This window comes from Enhydra lutris, unplaced genomic scaffold (assembly GCF_002288905.1).
Source record: "Enhydra lutris kenyoni isolate GAN:26980312 unplaced genomic scaffold, ASM228890v2 scaffoldscaffold1, whole genome shotgun sequence".
NCBI lineage: Eukaryota > Metazoa > Chordata > Mammalia > Carnivora > Mustelidae > Enhydra > Enhydra lutris.
This window is the reverse complement of record NW_019154085.1, coordinates 18,130,396-18,149,078: the sequence shown is the minus strand read 5'-3', so window position 1 is coordinate 18,149,078 and position 18,683 is coordinate 18,130,396. Positions and strand designations below refer to the sequence as shown.

Sequence of the window (18,683 nt, the reverse complement as noted above, 5' to 3'; positions counted from 1 at the left end):
GCTAGTTCTAGAGAAAGACAGCTGACCTGGGTAGCACCTATTACTCAGAAAGCAGTAACAGGATTGAGGTTAGGTATTGATCTCCTGGAGCATACTGAAAGTAAGGTTTCTGCTCAACAACTGTGATATGGCCACAATTCAATATACCGGGGGGGGGGAAAAACCTCACAGTTTTAAGCAGTACATTTTTAGCACGTTATCCTTTCCAAAATCGAAGCAAAAATTGTGAGACTGGTGTCATGAATCTTGCTGAAACAGGACTGAAAGCCAAATCTAGCAATTCATTTGGTTGTCATGAAATGAATAGACGATGGCGTGTCCTGTTCCTGAAAAGAGGGTGTTAGAGAAGTGCAGGCTCTTGGGGTGGGGAGAGGATGCTTCAGGAAAGCTCGTCTCTAAGTGTCTAAGTGGGTGCTGAGTGAAGGACTCACGTACAAGTTTCTACATTCAAAACCAAGTCAGGACCAGATTTCTTTATTCACGTATATACTATGCCCTTGAACGGACACTATCTTGATCCTAAATGGAAGAAGAAAGTGGTGTCAGTGAAGGAAACTCAAGAGGGACTTGGGAACCCAGAATACATCGGCACATCTGCCTGGAGGCCAAAGATGAACAAATTTGTGAATAGTAGAATCCCATCGCAATCCAGAACATTCCACAGACCGGTAACACACTACGGGCCCCTGACAAGATTTATTGAAAACACACCACACAGACGTAAAGCCCACAACAGCAACACTCACAAGAAGGCAGCCCCTGCTGGGCGTCCGTTACCAGCTTGCCAGTGGGGTTCTACCACATGTATTTCAAGGCGGGGAGATGAAGCATGAATGAGATATTGACAATAACAGCTGTGAACGAAATGGAAAGTGTAACTTTTCCCCCCAGTTTTTTAACATTGAAAAGTTATTTTTTTAATTTAAGGCTTTAAGTTCATCCTCCTTTCACATTAAAGACAGGGAAAGAAAACTGTCAAAACAAAAAATGCAAATCATGAGCTTGGCACTTTTGTGATTCATTTGAGAGCGTGTCTACTTTCTTACATTATATACATACATGTATAATGACATCAAAAAATGTTAGACTTGTCAGTACATATATTTGCATTTACATAATTTTTGTGTTTTTAGTATGGGTTATTTAGTTGTTTGTGTCCCCCCTGCCCCGCTTTTGCTTATTTTTGGTTTCAAGCATTTCATTTCGTTCACGCATTTCCTTGTTAACTTGCACCTGCTTTGTGCCCAAACTCCCTGCATCTGTGGCTACATCTGTCTTTTTTGAAGCAAGCCCCCAAATCACTGAACAACACGTTACCAGAGAAGAGAGAGAGAAAACAGCGAAAAGAACCCAAAAGATGGGGAGCAAACAATAAACTCCAATCTACAGAGAACTTTTACAAGAAAAATATTCCAGTACAGACAAGTGAAAATGATGTCAAAATCTCTTATTTCCATATTTACATTTATAAAAGAACTATACAATAGCATCATAGTTCAAATTCCAGCTCCCATTTCCAAAGGATGCTTGGTCCAGGCGAGCACACGGGGAAAAGGACTCAACATGAGCAGGGGTCCGTGGAGTCTCTCGTGGCTGGCCTAGACAAGGGGGTGAGGGCCGGGCAGCACCCCCGTGTTCCCCGGCCGGTTCACCTCGGGAATTCAGCTGCAGGTTTTGCTGTGGACGGGCTTGCTAGCTGCTTGTTGTAGATAGGCCATGCGGATTTTACCCTTTCGAAAATTAGATCTTCATGCCACTGGAGTGTGTCATCGGTAGGAAAAGAAAAAAAAAATCATGCCAAATCATTTAGAAGGTAGTAAGTGCCAGCAGGCTGAGGAAAGAAAAAAAAAATCTTTTGCTATTTTTTAATGGTTCTTTTATTGCACTTAATTTTCCGTTATTGTTCCTTCTTCCTTTAGTTAGAAAAAAAAAAAAAGATTCTGAAATAGTTCTTTTTATCACATTGTCTTTGATCCCCTTTTCTTGACAGGTGGTAAGAGGGGTTCTTTGAAATTATTTCCCCAAAGGACAGTTTCCTGTTCCCCCATCCCTGTCCCCCAACTTCAGTGCTGTGGTCATTACCACCCAGCGGTCTTGCTCACAGATGGAACAGTTCCGGCAACGGTGCAGCGGGTCTGTCGCACCCAGAATCCAACGGTGCGAGGCACCAGGCTCACCCGCTGCCACCGCAGACTCAGATGGGGCCCTGCTGGGTGGGATCGAATCTCCTCTTCTTGACATTTCTTCCAGAGATGCAGGCAGAGAGGGAAAAATCCACAATATTAATCAGATCATGATGAGAGGAGGAGGATGAGAATGACAACAACGCTAGTTCCAGAGCAAAGTAATCAACTCACACGGGGGGCGGCCTTCCCAAAATAACTGGAGATGCGGGACAGCTCACATGTCTGAGTGTCTTTACAACATCTCTGCTAGAGTCCCTCCATTCGTAAAGACCCAAAGAAGCTTCGAGTTGTGCATTTTAAATCATTGGAAGCCTCCGCAGCCCAATCAGTCTCTTATTTCAGAAGTAAAGGCTACGGGCTAATTTTAACCAGATGAACATAACAGGAAGCGCCCTTCCCACATTCTAGGGGCCTATCAGGGGAGCTACGCAAAACTCCGAAGGGCTCCTCGCTGCCTCCTTCCAGGACTTGAGAGTTCTCTATCAGTGGACTGGCCTTTGCCAAGAGGGCCAAGAGCCTTGTTCTACCCAGTTATCTTGCTGCCTTGATGTGTGAGCTCTTACCCCACCATGGAACTAGCATTTTTCACATCTAGTACGTTGAAAACCAGAGTGCACGGTAAGACAGTACACTCTAAGGAGAATGGACACAGGCTCGGGTTAGTTAAGCAAATGCAGCAGTTAAGCCTAGTGGAAATAAGCAAGTTCAAACGCCTTGCTCACAGTGTCCAGTCTCCTAAACAGGGGTTCCTACGTTGAAAAAGAGAAAAAAGAAAAGAACCGGCAAGACACTACAGGGCAACAACGGAAGTTGGTCGCAACCTCCCCATGGTCTGGCTTCATGTGGGCATCAAGCAAGGGGGCTCATGCATTTAGTCTGCGCACTGGGCGAGTGCAACGCTGCCGTCAAGGCTTCATGCAAGACTGGAGCCCGGGGAGGCCCCGAGATCCCTCTCTCCTCTGCCCTCTCAGGGCCAGCCGCATCTCCTTTCAGCCCTAAGTGCCAAAAAATTACAGCGTGTTCCTCCTCCTCCTCCCCGCCACGTAATTCAAAATAAAAACAATACCAAAGCTCAAAATATGTATAAAGGCATCCCACAAAGTTCTCATTTCTCCCAAGATGACACTTTGATTACTTCTCTTTTGAAAGAACAAAAATCTTAAAAAATGAAACTTGAAAGAAAAATCTCCCTTCGCTTTTAAAAGGTCTCATTAAAAAGGCTTCATTAATGGCCTAAGCCTGCGTCTGTTGGCCTAGCCGGTATTTGCAACAGCGCTACTTCCTTTTTTCCCCAGTCCCTGTCACCTCCAACGACCTTCTTTTGAGTCAATGTTCTTGACTGCGGCTGCTTGGGGTTCCAAAAGGGACCTCTCCCATAATGCATGTGGCAGAGTTTGTTTGCTTCAGAGCACTGGACCTGTGCCTACTACCCACACACACAGCCCTTAAGGGTAGGTGTATGGTGTATAAGGAACAGCTCTACCCGGGAATCACATGGGGAAAAACAAGCACTGCTTGACCTTGCCAAATGACCCTGAAGGACCAGGGGCTCCAGCCAATTTAGCTATCTATTGCTGGAATTGAAGAGAAATGCGAAACTAATGCCCCCTCAATTAAAAACGAATACAGAGGAAAGCTCAAGCCAGATAGTGCTGTGTGTGTAAATGACTACACTGCTCATGTCTAAATTCCCTTATTCAAATTCAGGGAATGGCAGATAACTAGCCATGTCCAAGGTCTTGACTGCAATCCAGCTCATTTTTTAAAGGGAGATAGGAATTCCCATTTCAGCCCGGCATACAGTCAACCTCCAGTGTCCAAAAGCTTGTGCTCCTTGTCAAAGTCAGTGTTGGAAGTTTAGATTGCATTATTTTAAAGAAAATCTATTCTACGGGGTGAATGAGTTCCCCAGGTCAGACCAGGAGGCCATGCCACCCTGTAGAACCATGTATTTATATGGGAAAATGGACCCTGACTACCAACAGGGCACTGTATTTCCCCTACAGCCATCCCAGAGGGAGGAAGGCAGGGCCCTGTGATGAGCACAGAGAGGAACCCTCGCGTAGCAGGCTGACTGTGACTGCTCCTCACGTATCAACGGCAAAACTACTAAGGTGAGCTGTGAGAACTCACCATATATTGAGAACTGCCTGCCCTGAATTTTCTACATGAAAAAAATCTTTTTTTTTTCCATTTTAATGTGAAAGTGCAACTATCACAGGTAGATAATCGCTGTCTCCCTTCCACAACTGTTTCAACTGAATTCCCTCCACTCACTAGGATTGGGAAGACAATTGGGAAGACAACAAACTTTCTCATCATAACCCTTAAGGTATTTCAGGATCATTATACAATATGATCATAATCCATTAGTTTTGCTTTGACCCAGTTTTCATCAATCTTGATGATGTCTGAAAAACCTGTACTTTTGTCTACAACATATGTTATATACATATATATCTATACAACATCAAAACAAAGCTCTCTAGGTAACAACAGCCATCTCTGGTCTGTAAAGCCTCTAGTTCTTTCAAGGTTATTTACCCACTGCTATCACCTTCTTATCTTTCCACAATGAGTTATCACTGCTCACCAAGAATCCATCACTCACGACCCCTCCTAGGGGACCGTTGTAAGCCACCTTTGACAGCGTTCACTTCCCCAGAGGGCTGAGTCAGGGCACTGACCTTGGATCTTCCTGGCCAGGCTGCTAAGTCTGAATGAGAAAGCGCCTAACCCAGGAGCTGCAGGGTTTAAGGAATTAGGTTCCTTGATCCCCACTGGGATATGGTCATGGGATTCAGATACGCAGCAGCTTGGTTTTCCTCATAGGAAGACTACCTACGATTAATTCCATTTCCTAATTCTACAAATATAAAAAAACAAAAGACATTTACTCTTTTGAGAAAAGAGAATGAGCAATATTAAATTCCTTTCGAGTTTCATCCAACTTGATATTCAGAATTTCAACTTTCCTTGTGACAAACCCAGATATGATCCTTTACATATCATTCATGTGAGTACCTTCTCTTTAACCTGTTCTTTAGCACGTCCTCTGAAATGAACACAGGACAAACAGAATTGCTTATGGTCGAGATCAGGCTCAGTAAGAACTTGTAACCCAAGTAACTTCTCATAGAGAGGAAATCACGGTTACTATACAGATTTATTAAAGTAACACTTTTAGCATCAAGAGCTGCTCTGCCAAACGTATGACCACTACTACCACTGAATTACATTGAGAGAGCCAGTGGTAGGAAAGTGGGACATGGTAGCAGGGCTCCATAGTCTGAGGTGTGGTAACATGGTTGGAAGAGCTCAAGGCTCATCCTCAAATCCAATCAACAAGCTGTCTCTGTTACCTTCAAGTTCCTTTCCTATTATCACCTAGAATTTCTCTTTCTAAGCACCATGGCTTATGGTGTTCACATACTTCATTGGCATGTAAATAGCTATATCGCTCACATCTCATTCCTATATTCAAATTTAGGGAATATCCAATAAAAAGCCATGTCCAAGGTGGGAATGGCAATTCTGTTCATTTTCAAATAGAAACTTCAAATCGTCTTTTCATGTATTTTTTACCTTTCCTAAGATTTAGAAAAGATGCTACAGAATGGCCCTTCATCTACTTGATTCTTCTAGTGTCTAGTAAAAGCAACAACCCTAAAAATCGAATCAAGCAGCATTACTATTCAAAACTGAACAGAGTTGACTCATGAGTCTTCGTGAGTCAACCAGGACCAAGGTTTGCAATACTCTGCAGCACAACCCTTAGCTTTAGTCTGTGTGTATAGGTGATGGAGAGGAAAAGGAACATGGGGGCATTGAGCTTGTAAAAAGTGTGCCAAGAAGCTACCTTCATTTTTCACAGGATTTCTCAGAGAAATGAACTAATGCTCCGAAGACTGTGAATCCATAAAAACCACTTCTGGAGTATGGGCTTAACTGAAGTTACTACACATTACCCTGTGTATCAGGATGTGTTCAATAAAATAGCCTATGAAATAAAGCATTTTTTTCCTTCTTGGGAGTTTTACAACATCGCTTATGGAAATCTTTTTTGCATTAAGCAAAGCTTGCAAACTATTGTTCTGCGAGAAAGATGTCATCTAGATGTATATTGTTTTTTATCACAATTATCCTGACCAAACTTCATTATCACTTATTCACACAAAGGTGCACACAGTCACACATGCATGCACACTCACAGAGACTCATGCTTTTTACCACCTATTTCAGAGGAAATATGGCTTAAGAAAAAGTCTGTAGAGAATGGCAGACATTGTCAGGGGTCAGAGCATCGCTGTTTTCTCCCTTATACTTGAACGGGACAGGTATGGTATGACACTTCTTCCACATTTTAATGACTCATGGTGTTCCAGCCCAAGAAACGTGACTTTAGGAAAAAGCAATACTTCCCTTGAGCAGTTAACATGGTTTTCTTTGACCTAAAAGTTTAAGGACCCTCCAATTCTTCAGGCAACTTTGCTACTTGCTTTGCTTTTCTCTTTTAGTAAAACAATTCCAGGAAGGATTTCCAATGACTGGATTTAGAGCAATCTCTTTTACAAACTATTTTCTATTTCTGATCCTAAATGACCTTCTTTTGTATTTACACTGAACTCAGTGAAAAACTCAAAGACTTTCATTTCAACTAGCAAATAACTTCTAGACCAAGAGTCTCCAAAATCCCCAAGTGGGGGGAAAACCCAACCTGCATCATCGGGTACCCAAAGCCTTTTCTTGCAAAGTGGAAGTAGTGGTTTAACGTTTAAGGTAAACCACATGGCGACTGTTAAAATCTAAAGCAAATTCAGATAGCAATCAATAGTCATCACAAAGAGCAGTGGCTCCTCCAAGTTTAAACTTCTAAAATTAAAGCATTATTCTGGTTTTGCTTTTTTCTTTGCTTTAGGTCATAAAGATACTTCACATTATCGTGTGCCTCCCTATAATGTTTTCCTTTACAGTAACTGTTAGGGTCATAGGGCACGGGAAGGGGTATTGGCTTAGCACAGCAGTATGCATGTCTGCACGGTAGTCCCCACTAGGCGGTCAGCAGGGGCTGTTTCTCACCTCACTAGGTGTCCATCTCCCCTTCCTTTTCTCTGTTCTTCTGATGATCAGACATACTTCTCACATGTAAATAATCTGCACAGGGCCTAATCCACTTATATACACAGTGATGAAGGCTTTTCCATTTTTCCCCAAAGAAACATGCAATTCAAGCTGTGCGCTAGGCCAGGCCACTGTTTTGAGGTCCTGCTACAGAACAGTGCTCTTGTCTCCAAAGGCCGAGATGGTCAATTTGGCGTTGGGTGCGGCTGGATAGCAAAAGATGCATAGGACTGTTTTCCAGCCCTTGAAACTGAGGCTTCCTGATGCCAAGAAGGCTTAAGTTTGGGCAGAAGCCAAATTTATTTTTCTTGAAGCATATTTATAAAAAGTTCAAGGGAGCATTATAAAATAATAACAGATCATGGAACTACCATAATGTGCAATGACTTTTTAACAGTAATATGGCACTAAGAAAAAATTTTTGCTTGAATTAGGTTAGCCAAAACCAAAGAACAACAACAACAACATATATGTCTTTTGTTGTTGTTGTTGTTGTTGTAAGGTATCATGACTGACTCATTATCTGGGCAACGTTTTGTTAATACCACAAGGAGAAATTCAAGTTTGAGCTGCCCATTTTGTGTGTGTTTTTGAAAACACAATGATGCCAAAACTACGGTTTCAGCAAACAAGTTCAAGTTTTAAAATATCTCTGTAAAAAGGAAGTGCCATTTGGTAACAACTTTCCAAGTTGAAGCCATTCAACAACTTGTAGGCTTACTCATTAAATCTTAATGTAACAAAATTAGCAGAAAATGTTGAATGTATTGAAATCATCATGTGGTTTGTTTTTCCTTCATAATCAGTTTCTAATAACATTTTATCTGGTTTCAATATTTTGAATTCAGGATTCAAAATGTAAAATAGCATAAAGTTCATAATTGATGCAATTATTCAGATAATTCAAGTAAAAAACTTCTTCTATTGAGTAACCAGATGGAGGCAGAGTGGGCTTTGAATTTAGGTAATGGTCTTATTTCCCACTTAAATTTGTTCCTATAGCTCTGGTTGGGACTTAATTTATCACAGGGAGTATTTGGCACAGGAAGTTTTATCTATAAATCATAGTAATCAAGCCACCAAAGTATGAAAAGACATAAAAAGTAATTATCCAATGAATCTGAGCTATGAAAACACCTAAACTTGATAAGATAGCCTTACAGATTTTGATCATAATTAAGGTTGATTTGTGAATTTCTGCCATGTGTATTTCAACAAACTTAGTTCAGTGATCCATGCACAGTCCAAACTAAAAGGTTACTATGGAAACATACCAGTTAATTTGCAGTTAATTAGAAAATATTTAGGTATCACCACACCACAGATTTCAAATTCCAATGTGAAACCAATTCAGTTGGTTAGGGAATTAGTAAAATTTTTAAATCTATATTTTATAAAATAAGGAAGATTTTCAAATCACAAAGTTATGTATAATGTTATGTGTGAAAAATAATGAACAAATAGTTACTTAGGTTGTGAAAACCTCAAAATGTCAGTGGACTATAAACCAGTTTTAAACAGACACAAAGGATTTATATCCACTTATTTCCGACTACCTAGTTTCCTAATCATCATGTATAAAAAACTTTATCTCAGGATGCTTGCTCCTAAAAGCTGAAGTGTCTTCTCCTGAAGAACGTCTCCTTTGTTCTCCTGAAGCTTGTGCATATGGAATGCCTTCTACATTTCCTGTCCTCCTACGAGCCTGAAGATGACATCTGTGGATCGATGTTTCTTCTTTCCTAACCCATTTCTCAATAAAAATATTTACTCATAGCAGTTTAGTGTTAAACCTAGCAATCTTGTAGCAGGAACTCAAAACTTGGTTATGTAAGCAGAAAAGAGAAGTGCCAGAGCCACTGAGAAGCAGACATGCGCTGTTGCTTACTTAAATCCCCATCCTGTGCCCCCAAGGACAATAGCTGCTACCAGGATGGCACCAGCGATGGAGCCTATTATGAGATTGGTGGCACTAGGACCTGTGACAAAGGATCATGGGAAGAAAGTCATATGAGCCAACGCCTGTCGTTACCACAAGGGAAAGGCAGTTAAGCGGTTTCAGGAAGTAAATACCCTGCATAAAAAAAAAAAAAATTGCTAAACACGTCAATCACCTTTATTGACTTAGCTTAATTGCACTTCCGATGTTACGGAGAGCTACTGCTTGGAGAGGAATGGCCTCCACATCTAGAGTGTCTGCACTGCTGACACTGACCTTCCTTTAACTTCACCTGCCACCAAATTGGAAGCAAATGCACCCCAACAGCCAGCACTGCCCATCTTTCTTCTCCTCCTCCCTCCCAATATCATGAATCAAACAAGCAAAAGAGCACATCAAGAACACAGATGGGTGTGGATTAGCCTGACCTGACCGGCCCATGAAGGCAAGAAAAGAGGGGAAAATATTCTAATCAAGTGCTCTTTCAAGCCCCACACCAAGTGGTCCAAAGGCTACTTTTTTTTTAATCCCCCACGTGGAAACAGTTAACATTTAAAATTTAGAAGGAGGTTACTAATAAAGATCTGACTTTGAAGCCTTGCTCTCAGAGAGGCATTTCTTCACTGTAGGGATCCATACAGTATTGAAACAACAATGGTGGGTGGTTCCAAAGGCAAGACAGGGAGGAACCCTAAAATTCCTCTGGGGGATTCTGTGGGAAACGGAAATGAGATTCTGCAGGTCCAGTTGAGACTATCTTTCGAGCCCCCATTTGCAAGTTGAGGCTTGGAGATAAAAGGGAGCAGAAAGGACAGCAAGACAGAAAACCCAAGGTGCAGTTTCCATCAACTGTTTGAGTCAGAGGTGATACATAGGACAGCACATCCTCTCCACTCACAGGGGAAAATGCCTTATCTCAAGTTCTCAATGTAAGTGACATTGACTTTATCACAAGAATTATTTTGAAAGTCACATCCTTCGGGATGCTAATACATAGGTACAGGGCCCCTATTGGCAGCATACTTCCAGTCCTGACTGAATATCCTGTTCCGGAAGTCACAAAGCCACTTTTGGTATTTTCCCTAAACCCCTCGACTTTGTGACTATATTCATTTCTGTGTAAAAAATTCTCTTTTCTGCTCACATTGGTGCCCTCGACTGTGTACATAAATGGACGCCACTTTGAGCAGCACTAAAATCATGTGCATCACATGTTTTTAATTCAGAGACCACCCAGTGCTTGTCAGGGTGCGCAGAAAGGTGGGAGGACAGCTGCAATGGGGGTTCAAGGATGTGGTCTCTTCAGGATTGTGGGCTTGTGACACATTCTTAAGACTAAGCACTGCAGTCCTACAGAGCACACATCTCAGTGGCCTTCGGCAATGCACAAATAATAATGACTAGAAATAAGAGAGCAAGAAAGGCGGGCTGGTCACTGTGCATTGAGCACTTACTATGTGTCAGGTGCGGTTCTAAGCACGTGACAAGTATTAGCTCACTGGATCCTCACAAAAACCATACGAGGTAGGAAGGATGACGAGGTAGGAATGAAGAAACCGTGGCTTCTAGAATGTAGTGACAGAGGCAAGATTTGAAGACTGATTGGTCTGACTCTAAAGCTTATGCTATAAATCAAGGGTCAGCAAGCTGTAGCCCACTGCCCAAATCTGGCCCCACTTCCTGTTTTTGCGAAGAAATTTGATTGGAAGAAAGCCACACTCATTCCTTCTCTTGTTTACAAGTTGCTTTTGTGCAAAGACAGCAGAGTCACAGGTTGTGGCAAACATCCTGGGGCCTGCAACGTCAAAACTATTTACCCCTGGCCCCTTATGGAAAGTTCGAGAACCCCTGCTCTAACAAAACATTCCATTTATATGTATTTCCTTCCCAACCTTTTATACGGAAACATATTTTGAAACAAACATTGAGAAAATATTTATATTTCCACGTACATTATGCTTTAGACGTGATCTGCACTTTACTAGCTCAGAAAACAGGCTGGGTTAGTATCAATACATAATTCATGAGAAATGATTCCTGATTTACAATTCTAAACTACGGAGTAGAAAAAAAAGCCCCCCATCCCCGCCCCCCCAAGAAAACCCCAAACACACAAAAAAACCCAAACCTCTGTCCATGGAATCCTTAGTGAGTGCATGAACATGACACTATCAGCTAAGCTAGGAAGTTTTAAAACAATGTGTATTGTACCATTGTGGATTTTTAAAAATTTACATCTATGATTTAGCAATTATGGCAAAACTTAGATATAGAAGGAAAACAATCAGCTAATAAACAAAAACAGTGCATCAACCAAGGATAATAAATAACAAATCTATTTTTAGGGAAAAAATACACTCATATCGACTTACCTGTCACAACCAGAAATAGGCACAAACCAACAAGACTGGAAGGGAGGATGAGAACAAAGGCTGGGAACAAGGACCCTACTTTACGACAAACGCCTTGGGGTCTGCCTATCTCTAAGGCTCAAAGGGAAAATTATTAAAACGCATCCCTTAGTTGGTACACTGCAGTACATCACAATTATGGTCAATAAATAATCTAAAAAACACCATCGGAAAGTTTGTTTGTTTGTTTGTTTGGTTTGTTTGTTTTTTAGAAAACTACCTTTCTTTAACAAGGAATTTCACATAAATGTATATAGAAAATTTCCCCTGGAAAAGGAAAGTTACTTCTATATATAATCCAGTCTGCAGATCCAAGGTGAGATTATATAACACAGGGTTTGTTTTCTCTAAAGGTATTACCTCTGCCATACTACTTTCTTTTCTAACAAGTAAAGAGAAACAAAATATCTTTCCCAGTGTTTCTAGCAGCCCTGAGTTAACTACCTCACAGTCCCCAGGAGAAGGATGTGAGTGAGCAGGTGCAAGTCTAGTCAAAGTCCTTTAAACCAGGCGAGAGAAAGTTCAGGTACTCTTTAACACAGAGCAGGACCTTACTGATGTTCAGTGCCCGGCTCTCCTCGGCCCTGAATGGAAGAGCACCCGTGGGCTGTCATTACTGGGACTAAGGAGGAAACTGTGTAATAGGATCAACACGCCTGTAGTTTGGACCAGTTGAGTAGAGGGTATCCGGTGATTCCTTAAGACACTAGTACTTCATCCCTGGGCCACTGGGAAGTGTTACCACTGCCCACGTGAACACAAAGACAGCACATGAAGTGGTATTTCTGTCGTCTGTAAGTGTTCTCTAGAATTAGAGAGAGAGGGGAAAAAATCACAATAATCTTTTAGTCTGCAGATTAGCAACCTCATGAAGGCAATATCCCACGGAGAACTGACACCTATTTTGAGGCTGTAGATCAAGTACACAGTAACCTAAATGAAGGCACCAGAAGAGTTTATATTTCTGTGAGAGATCGACAGGCAAGTGACACACAACTTACTAGTTAATGCACTGGCTATTTTGAAGACAAAACCACCAGATAATTGGCAACTATTCACTGAAGGTTTTGCAAGTTTGGATAAATACCTCTTTCTTCTTCATACTCTTAGGTCCCAAATATTTATGTAAATTTCTAATTTGAAGTATCTATTTTATATGAAAAAAATGAAGGCAATATCCTACATATCTTCTTTGAAAAAATTAAGCCAAAGCCTCCCCTATCACTTTAATTAAATGGAAAATGTATTAGTGACTATCATTCAGATTATCTTAAAAAGAAGCTACAGCTGTTGATAATTCTTATTTAGATACGTGGATCTATTTGACTGGTGAAGATTGCATTCATTAAAGGACTCCTAATCAAACACTCATATAAAAATTTTTTTTTTGCCAATAAAAAATAATGACAATAAAAGGTCTGTATCTTGAAATGGCTTTTGGTAAGTAGAGGAGCAATGAAAGCTTTTGGACCATCATCTTAATTCTGAAGACATCATAAGCACCCCAGTATTATTTTATGCCCCACATTGTTCCAGACAGGAGAAGGTTCTTCACTGCACAAGAAAACCACACGACACAAACATATCCAAACCACACCACAAGTTGCACTAGCATGGGAATCATGTCAACAAGACAACACACACTAGGGGTCAGGTACCAAGGGTCAGCTCACACACCAGGAACCAAAGAGAAACACTCTGAAACTCACAAAGATGCTTACTCTATTCCCCACCCTGTGCCTCCAAAAATCACCCCCAGGGCCAGAATGGTGCCTGCCACAGCACCTATCAGCCTGCTTGTGGCCATGTTCACTGTGTGGAGGGAAAACGGAGATTTTTTTTAACATAGGAAATGAATTACACACTGATTTTGTTAACACACAAAATAATCTATTTAGTAAATCCTTTGAGAGTCATTTAAATACTGACATCTTTCCTTTAAGATTTGAGACGAAGGTCTACGTACACACTGAAAATACTTGAGGATAATTTTGGTGATTCTGAGGATAATTGAACCTCAAACTCCACAAACCCTTCTTAAAAACATCATCTCTTATAAATACTTTTAAACACATAAATAACCTAATTGGAATTAGAGTTCCTACAAGGAATGAGTTGGAATTAAAATGTTACTTAAATTGCATAACAGCAAGTCTGGATTTTAATTACAAAGTAACAGACCATTAGTATACTTTATAAACTTCTCAAACTGCAAAATAAGCCTAAGGAGCTATGCATTTTTAAAATTCAGAACTTTTTACCCAATTTTGTGAAAATCCTTACAAATTTAAAACAGAATTATCTTTAAAATTAAGCGTATTTTCACATAGAAGAATGTATTTCACCTAACTCTGCGATGTTTGGGTTTCTGTCCCATTAGTTGGGCATTTAGGATTTTTGTTTACAGTTTCCAGTGCATAAACTATTCACTGAGAGAAAGTTAGGGTCACTGAGAAGCTTGGGACGGCCCAGCGGTAGATGACTGAGTGGAGACACTCCATCCCCGCACATCACCCCTTCCATGCAGAGATTTTGGATACTGCTAAAAGGGCCTGCAATGAGCAGAGGTCCCCAAGATGCTCTCCACACAGGCAAGATGAAGCTTTGTGTTGAGGCAGGAAGCAGATTAGTTAAGATTGAGTGTGTGTGTGGGCCGGGGTGGGGGGCGGGGGAGGTGGAAGCATGTGGACATACACACACTCTACCTCTTCTCCATGTGAATCAAAAGTACTGGCTTCAGATCACTTTACTAATGAAAAGAGGGGCGGCATCACACAGACCATGTGCCATGAGACAGTGAAGCAAAACAAAGAACCACAATTTGAACTCAGTTTTTTTAAGGCGTAATACTGGTTTCATTGACCGTTTTGTCTAACTGTGCTTCCACAGAAGAAAGAGAACCTTGGATCTCCAACTCTGGTGAGCAGCTGTACTTCAATTTATCACAGGGCAAACAGTACGAGGGAGAGATTCTAGTTTTATCATTGGGTAGGCGTGAGCTGAGTTGTTCTTAAAAAGCAAAAAAAAAAAAAAAAAAAAAAAAAAAAGGATGGGAAACACAACAAAAAACAGAGAAAGTCTTCTGAGGGCACTGAGGGGAATGTTAAGAAGACCAACATATAAGGTGGTGGCGATATTTTCCAAACATGACAATACATTATAATCCAAAATAACCTAAACTGTATCTCAGATTTCTAAATTGTGGAGGCTAATACTGGAATGAAAGGTATTACAGATATAAATACTCATTTTTTTTAAGATCGTAAAAATCACTGCCTTCAGAATACTAAATTAACAAGGATATATTATTTTGTAATTGACTGATTGAATGAATGATTTTGCTTAAGATTTGGACATTGGCCCTCAGAGCCAAAAGGCGTGAAAGTCCTATTACCTCTTCAGTTTTTATATAAGCTACAACTCTTTATAATGCTGAATTGTAGGAAAACACACACACACACACACACCAGCAAAATGTGGTGCTAAATGAATATTTGTTAAATTTTAAAAACTATAACTGCATGAATGATGAATAGAAGAGCAATTTAAGGAGGCTTTTGTGTTTGCTATGGATGTAACTGTTCACTGTAGAATCAAGAAGATGAGGCTATCTGTCCTGCGTGTTTTAGAAACCAACCAGAGGAGCAAGGCATTGCCAAGTTGCTTCAAATACGCATTCCACATAAACAGATACAGTCTATAGTCTCTGCCAAACAAGAATGATGATCTCCAAATTCTTATCTGATAACCACTCTTAACAGCAAAGCAAGATAAAATAAGTGGGAACAGAGCTTTTTCAAAAGTATCCCCTCTCCTCGTTTGCCTGCCTTCTCCCCCACACTACCTTTCATTCTGGTACACTGAAAATGTATGTCAAGTACACTTGACTCTGTATCATGATACTTCACAGCGCTCTCTCTCCCAGTGGGTCATGACTCAACCTGCTTTTTAGCTGACAAGAATTAATCGAGTGGCTCGCAAGTGGGTAGATTTTTACAGGGGACAACTTTGAAAACTGAGGGTTCAGCTGCTCCTCACACCTACAAAGGAGATATCTTCTTATTAAAACAAACCAACAAACCAACCGTTGAGTCTTTGGGGGCCTATGCTGTCATTCTACTTCTGTACTAATTTATTTATTAACTGTCATTGTTCATTCATTCTCTCCTTCATTTATTTTTCTATTAACTGTCTTTTTGTGTTCCAGGAGCTATGGCAGGCACACGATAATACACCTTACTTTTCTTTGCATCCCACCAAACCTGGAGATGGAACTTGTAAAGACTCTAGCCGATAACGCAATTCCCCCATTAGGGATTTGACTTTGTTTCCTAACTCTTTAACGTACTTACCTTCACATTATAAGTTGTTTGTGGAAATTCTTTATTACCTAGCAGTATGTCTTCATTTTTGTTTCCTCATTAATCTCTGTTGTTTGTGGTTTATTATTATCACTGTTTTTCATTTGGGTTCCCTGCTATCTAGGATCACTCGTGCTAAAAAGGCAGAATTTTTAGTAAGCATGTAATATTAAGGTACAAACTATATCCTTCCTCCTTTTCATGAGACTCTCTACTTTATATGTAGAATTCTTCCACAGACAAGTCACGCTTCAGATAGCGTGAAACTGTGCTTTTGAAAATGAAGAGTTGGGGGTTTTTTTCCATACTTTTAGAGAGTTTCTGAAACAAAAATGTGCATTATTTCATCCATGTGATTCTAATGAGCCAAAGGGGCTATAATCCTGCATCCCTTAATACTTCAAAGGCAGGAGGCATCAAAGCCATCGTTTGTACTCTATAAGCCAAAGTTCTTTCTGCAGGGATTTATGATTTTGCTAAAATTTAAGATTAGAAATAAATACTAAATATACTCTTTAAACTTAAGAGTATAATATTGGCATGATGAACAGATGTGTTTTCTAGCTCCATATTTCAATGTTAAACACACAATCAGATCTCTTTACTCTTCTCCATAAAATTTTTAAAAAGCAATTAAGTTCATTTTCAGGTACATTGGGACAAATGTCTAAAAAAGATGAAAAACAAATTATTTCATAAAAGAACATTATTTCAGTCAGTTCACACTGTCACTGAGAATGTCATGGAGTTTTTCTGAACTCAAACTCAGCTACTAAAAAAAATTTTAAACCTGGTAAATCTTTAGGTTATTGAGGAGGCCATTATTAATGAGAAGAATACATAAGTGATACATAATTATACATGAGCATAATCATATATGGTAACATAATATCTAATGGTCTGGACTACAAAATCAAATATTTGTGTATTCACAAAGGAAGTTATCAACAAGATATATGGAAAAGGTACGTGGAAACACTAAATAATATCCTTCAAGGTATTAACACTTAGAAATTATTGTTCTCAAAATACTAAATGCTAATTACATAATACTCCCTTGGCAGGTAATGGATCAGCTAGCCAGCTTAATCATTACCTGGTTACTGTTTCACTTCTTCCACTTACTGGTATGCTGTGAGAACCAGCAAAATAACTGAATACTCAGCTTTAAATGAGGCAGTGCCCAATAACAGAAAAAGCAATCAGCTCAAGATTAGGTGATCTATGTTTGATTCCTGGCTCTGTCCCCATCTAGCGGTTAACCTGGATTAAGTTAGTTTTCTCCTTTGCAGAGCAATGGGTCTGGACTGAATGGCCACCAAGGCCCTTCTATCTCTGATTTGATGACTATGGACATAATGAGAGGGGCTGACCAAAGCTCGCAGGAATGGTCTCTGCCCTTCCTTATCAATGACAACATGTGATGTGTTCCAGTTTCTTCTCTTCCCTCCCATAATGGTGATGTGAATCATCCAATGAGAGATGTTCCATTGTATTGCATAATAAGCACCATGCAAAGATGTCCATAAATTGTCAAAAATTACCAGTACTTCTACTGGCTCTCCCTGTGGCAGGTGGGAGTTCCAGGCCTTTTAAAGGGTACAAACTTGTACCCCATGAGAATAAACCAAAATAATTTCTCTCCATGAATTCAGTGGACATATGTCAGGAGAAGAAGCACCAGAAGAGTCTTCATATGTGAAATAAATGACAATGTGGAGAAGGTGAGTGAAGTAATATGCAACAGAAAATCCTTTTTAAAAAAATCCCTGCTCACATGGTTTGTGCTTTGAAATGCTATTTCCTGTCTTTAATAATTTTGGTTTGAGAAGTTGGAGGAAATAAACCAGTGTGCTTTAAACGGTGGGTCAACAAGTGCAGAGTGACTTCAAAGGCATTATTTTTATGTGCTTTTTTTGTCCCTAATCAGATGGAGAGGTTGAATTTTTATTCTTCCAGAAACTTACTGTTAAAATAAAATACGCAAACCACACTGGCTCATTTCTGATGCCCCCAAATCAACTGAAGCAATGTCACAGTTCTCCTTGATTCTTACTAATTAGGCTTTGAGCCAGAGGCCTGCAGTTGGAGACAATTTATCCTTTATGCCCACGTTAGGAATAAAAAAGGCAACATCTTCAATTTTCTTTTTGAATTTTTTTCCTCCCTAACAAGAAAGCACACTAAACTAAGTATTTTTTAATATGCTGTCACTGTATCTATACAGAAAACCTTCACGTATGGATAGGACTGGTCACATCATTTGGGTGTCGCCCGTTATACATGGCAAGCAATTGAGAAGCACCCACTGTGATCAGTAAGGTAAGTGCCACCCAAACCACTTCCATCATGAGAAAGAATATATGGCATTTAGAGGAAACCCGAGGCACCTCACAAATTACTGAACCTACAGTCAAGAAAGTACAGATTGTTTCAATATCTGGAGTTCATGACGTCCTCCTCTTCAACAAGGCAATATGACATGATTACTGATAAACTGAAAATCAGCACTAATGTGCACCATTTTATTTCCTTCACATGTTCCCAGTGGGAAAGGATGTAACGTTTATTGAGTGCCTACAGTATGCCAAGGATATGTGGTCGTTTGATTGTAGACAGTCAATAAATATTTGCTATCTAGATAAAATTAGAGATAAAGCCCGGA

The 18,683-nt window shown here is 40.1% G+C and overlaps 1 protein-coding gene across 1 annotated transcript in view; it reads right to left on the bottom strand.

Annotated features, from left to right (window-relative positions):
* Positions 1-466: 466 nt before the first annotated feature.
* Positions 467-18,683, bottom strand: part of LOC111143916 (ADAM metallopeptidase domain 23) — a 162,734-nt gene continuing 144,517 nt past the window's right edge. The window contains exons 25-26 of the mRNA XM_022497947.1: positions 9,196-9,286; positions 467-2,243 (exon numbers count right to left, since the gene is read on the bottom strand). Of these exons, the coding sequence (XP_022353655.1) occupies positions 2,195-2,243; positions 9,196-9,286 (140 nt within the window). The 3' untranslated portion in view covers positions 467-2,194. The remainder of the gene's footprint in view (positions 2,244-9,195; positions 9,287-18,683) is intronic.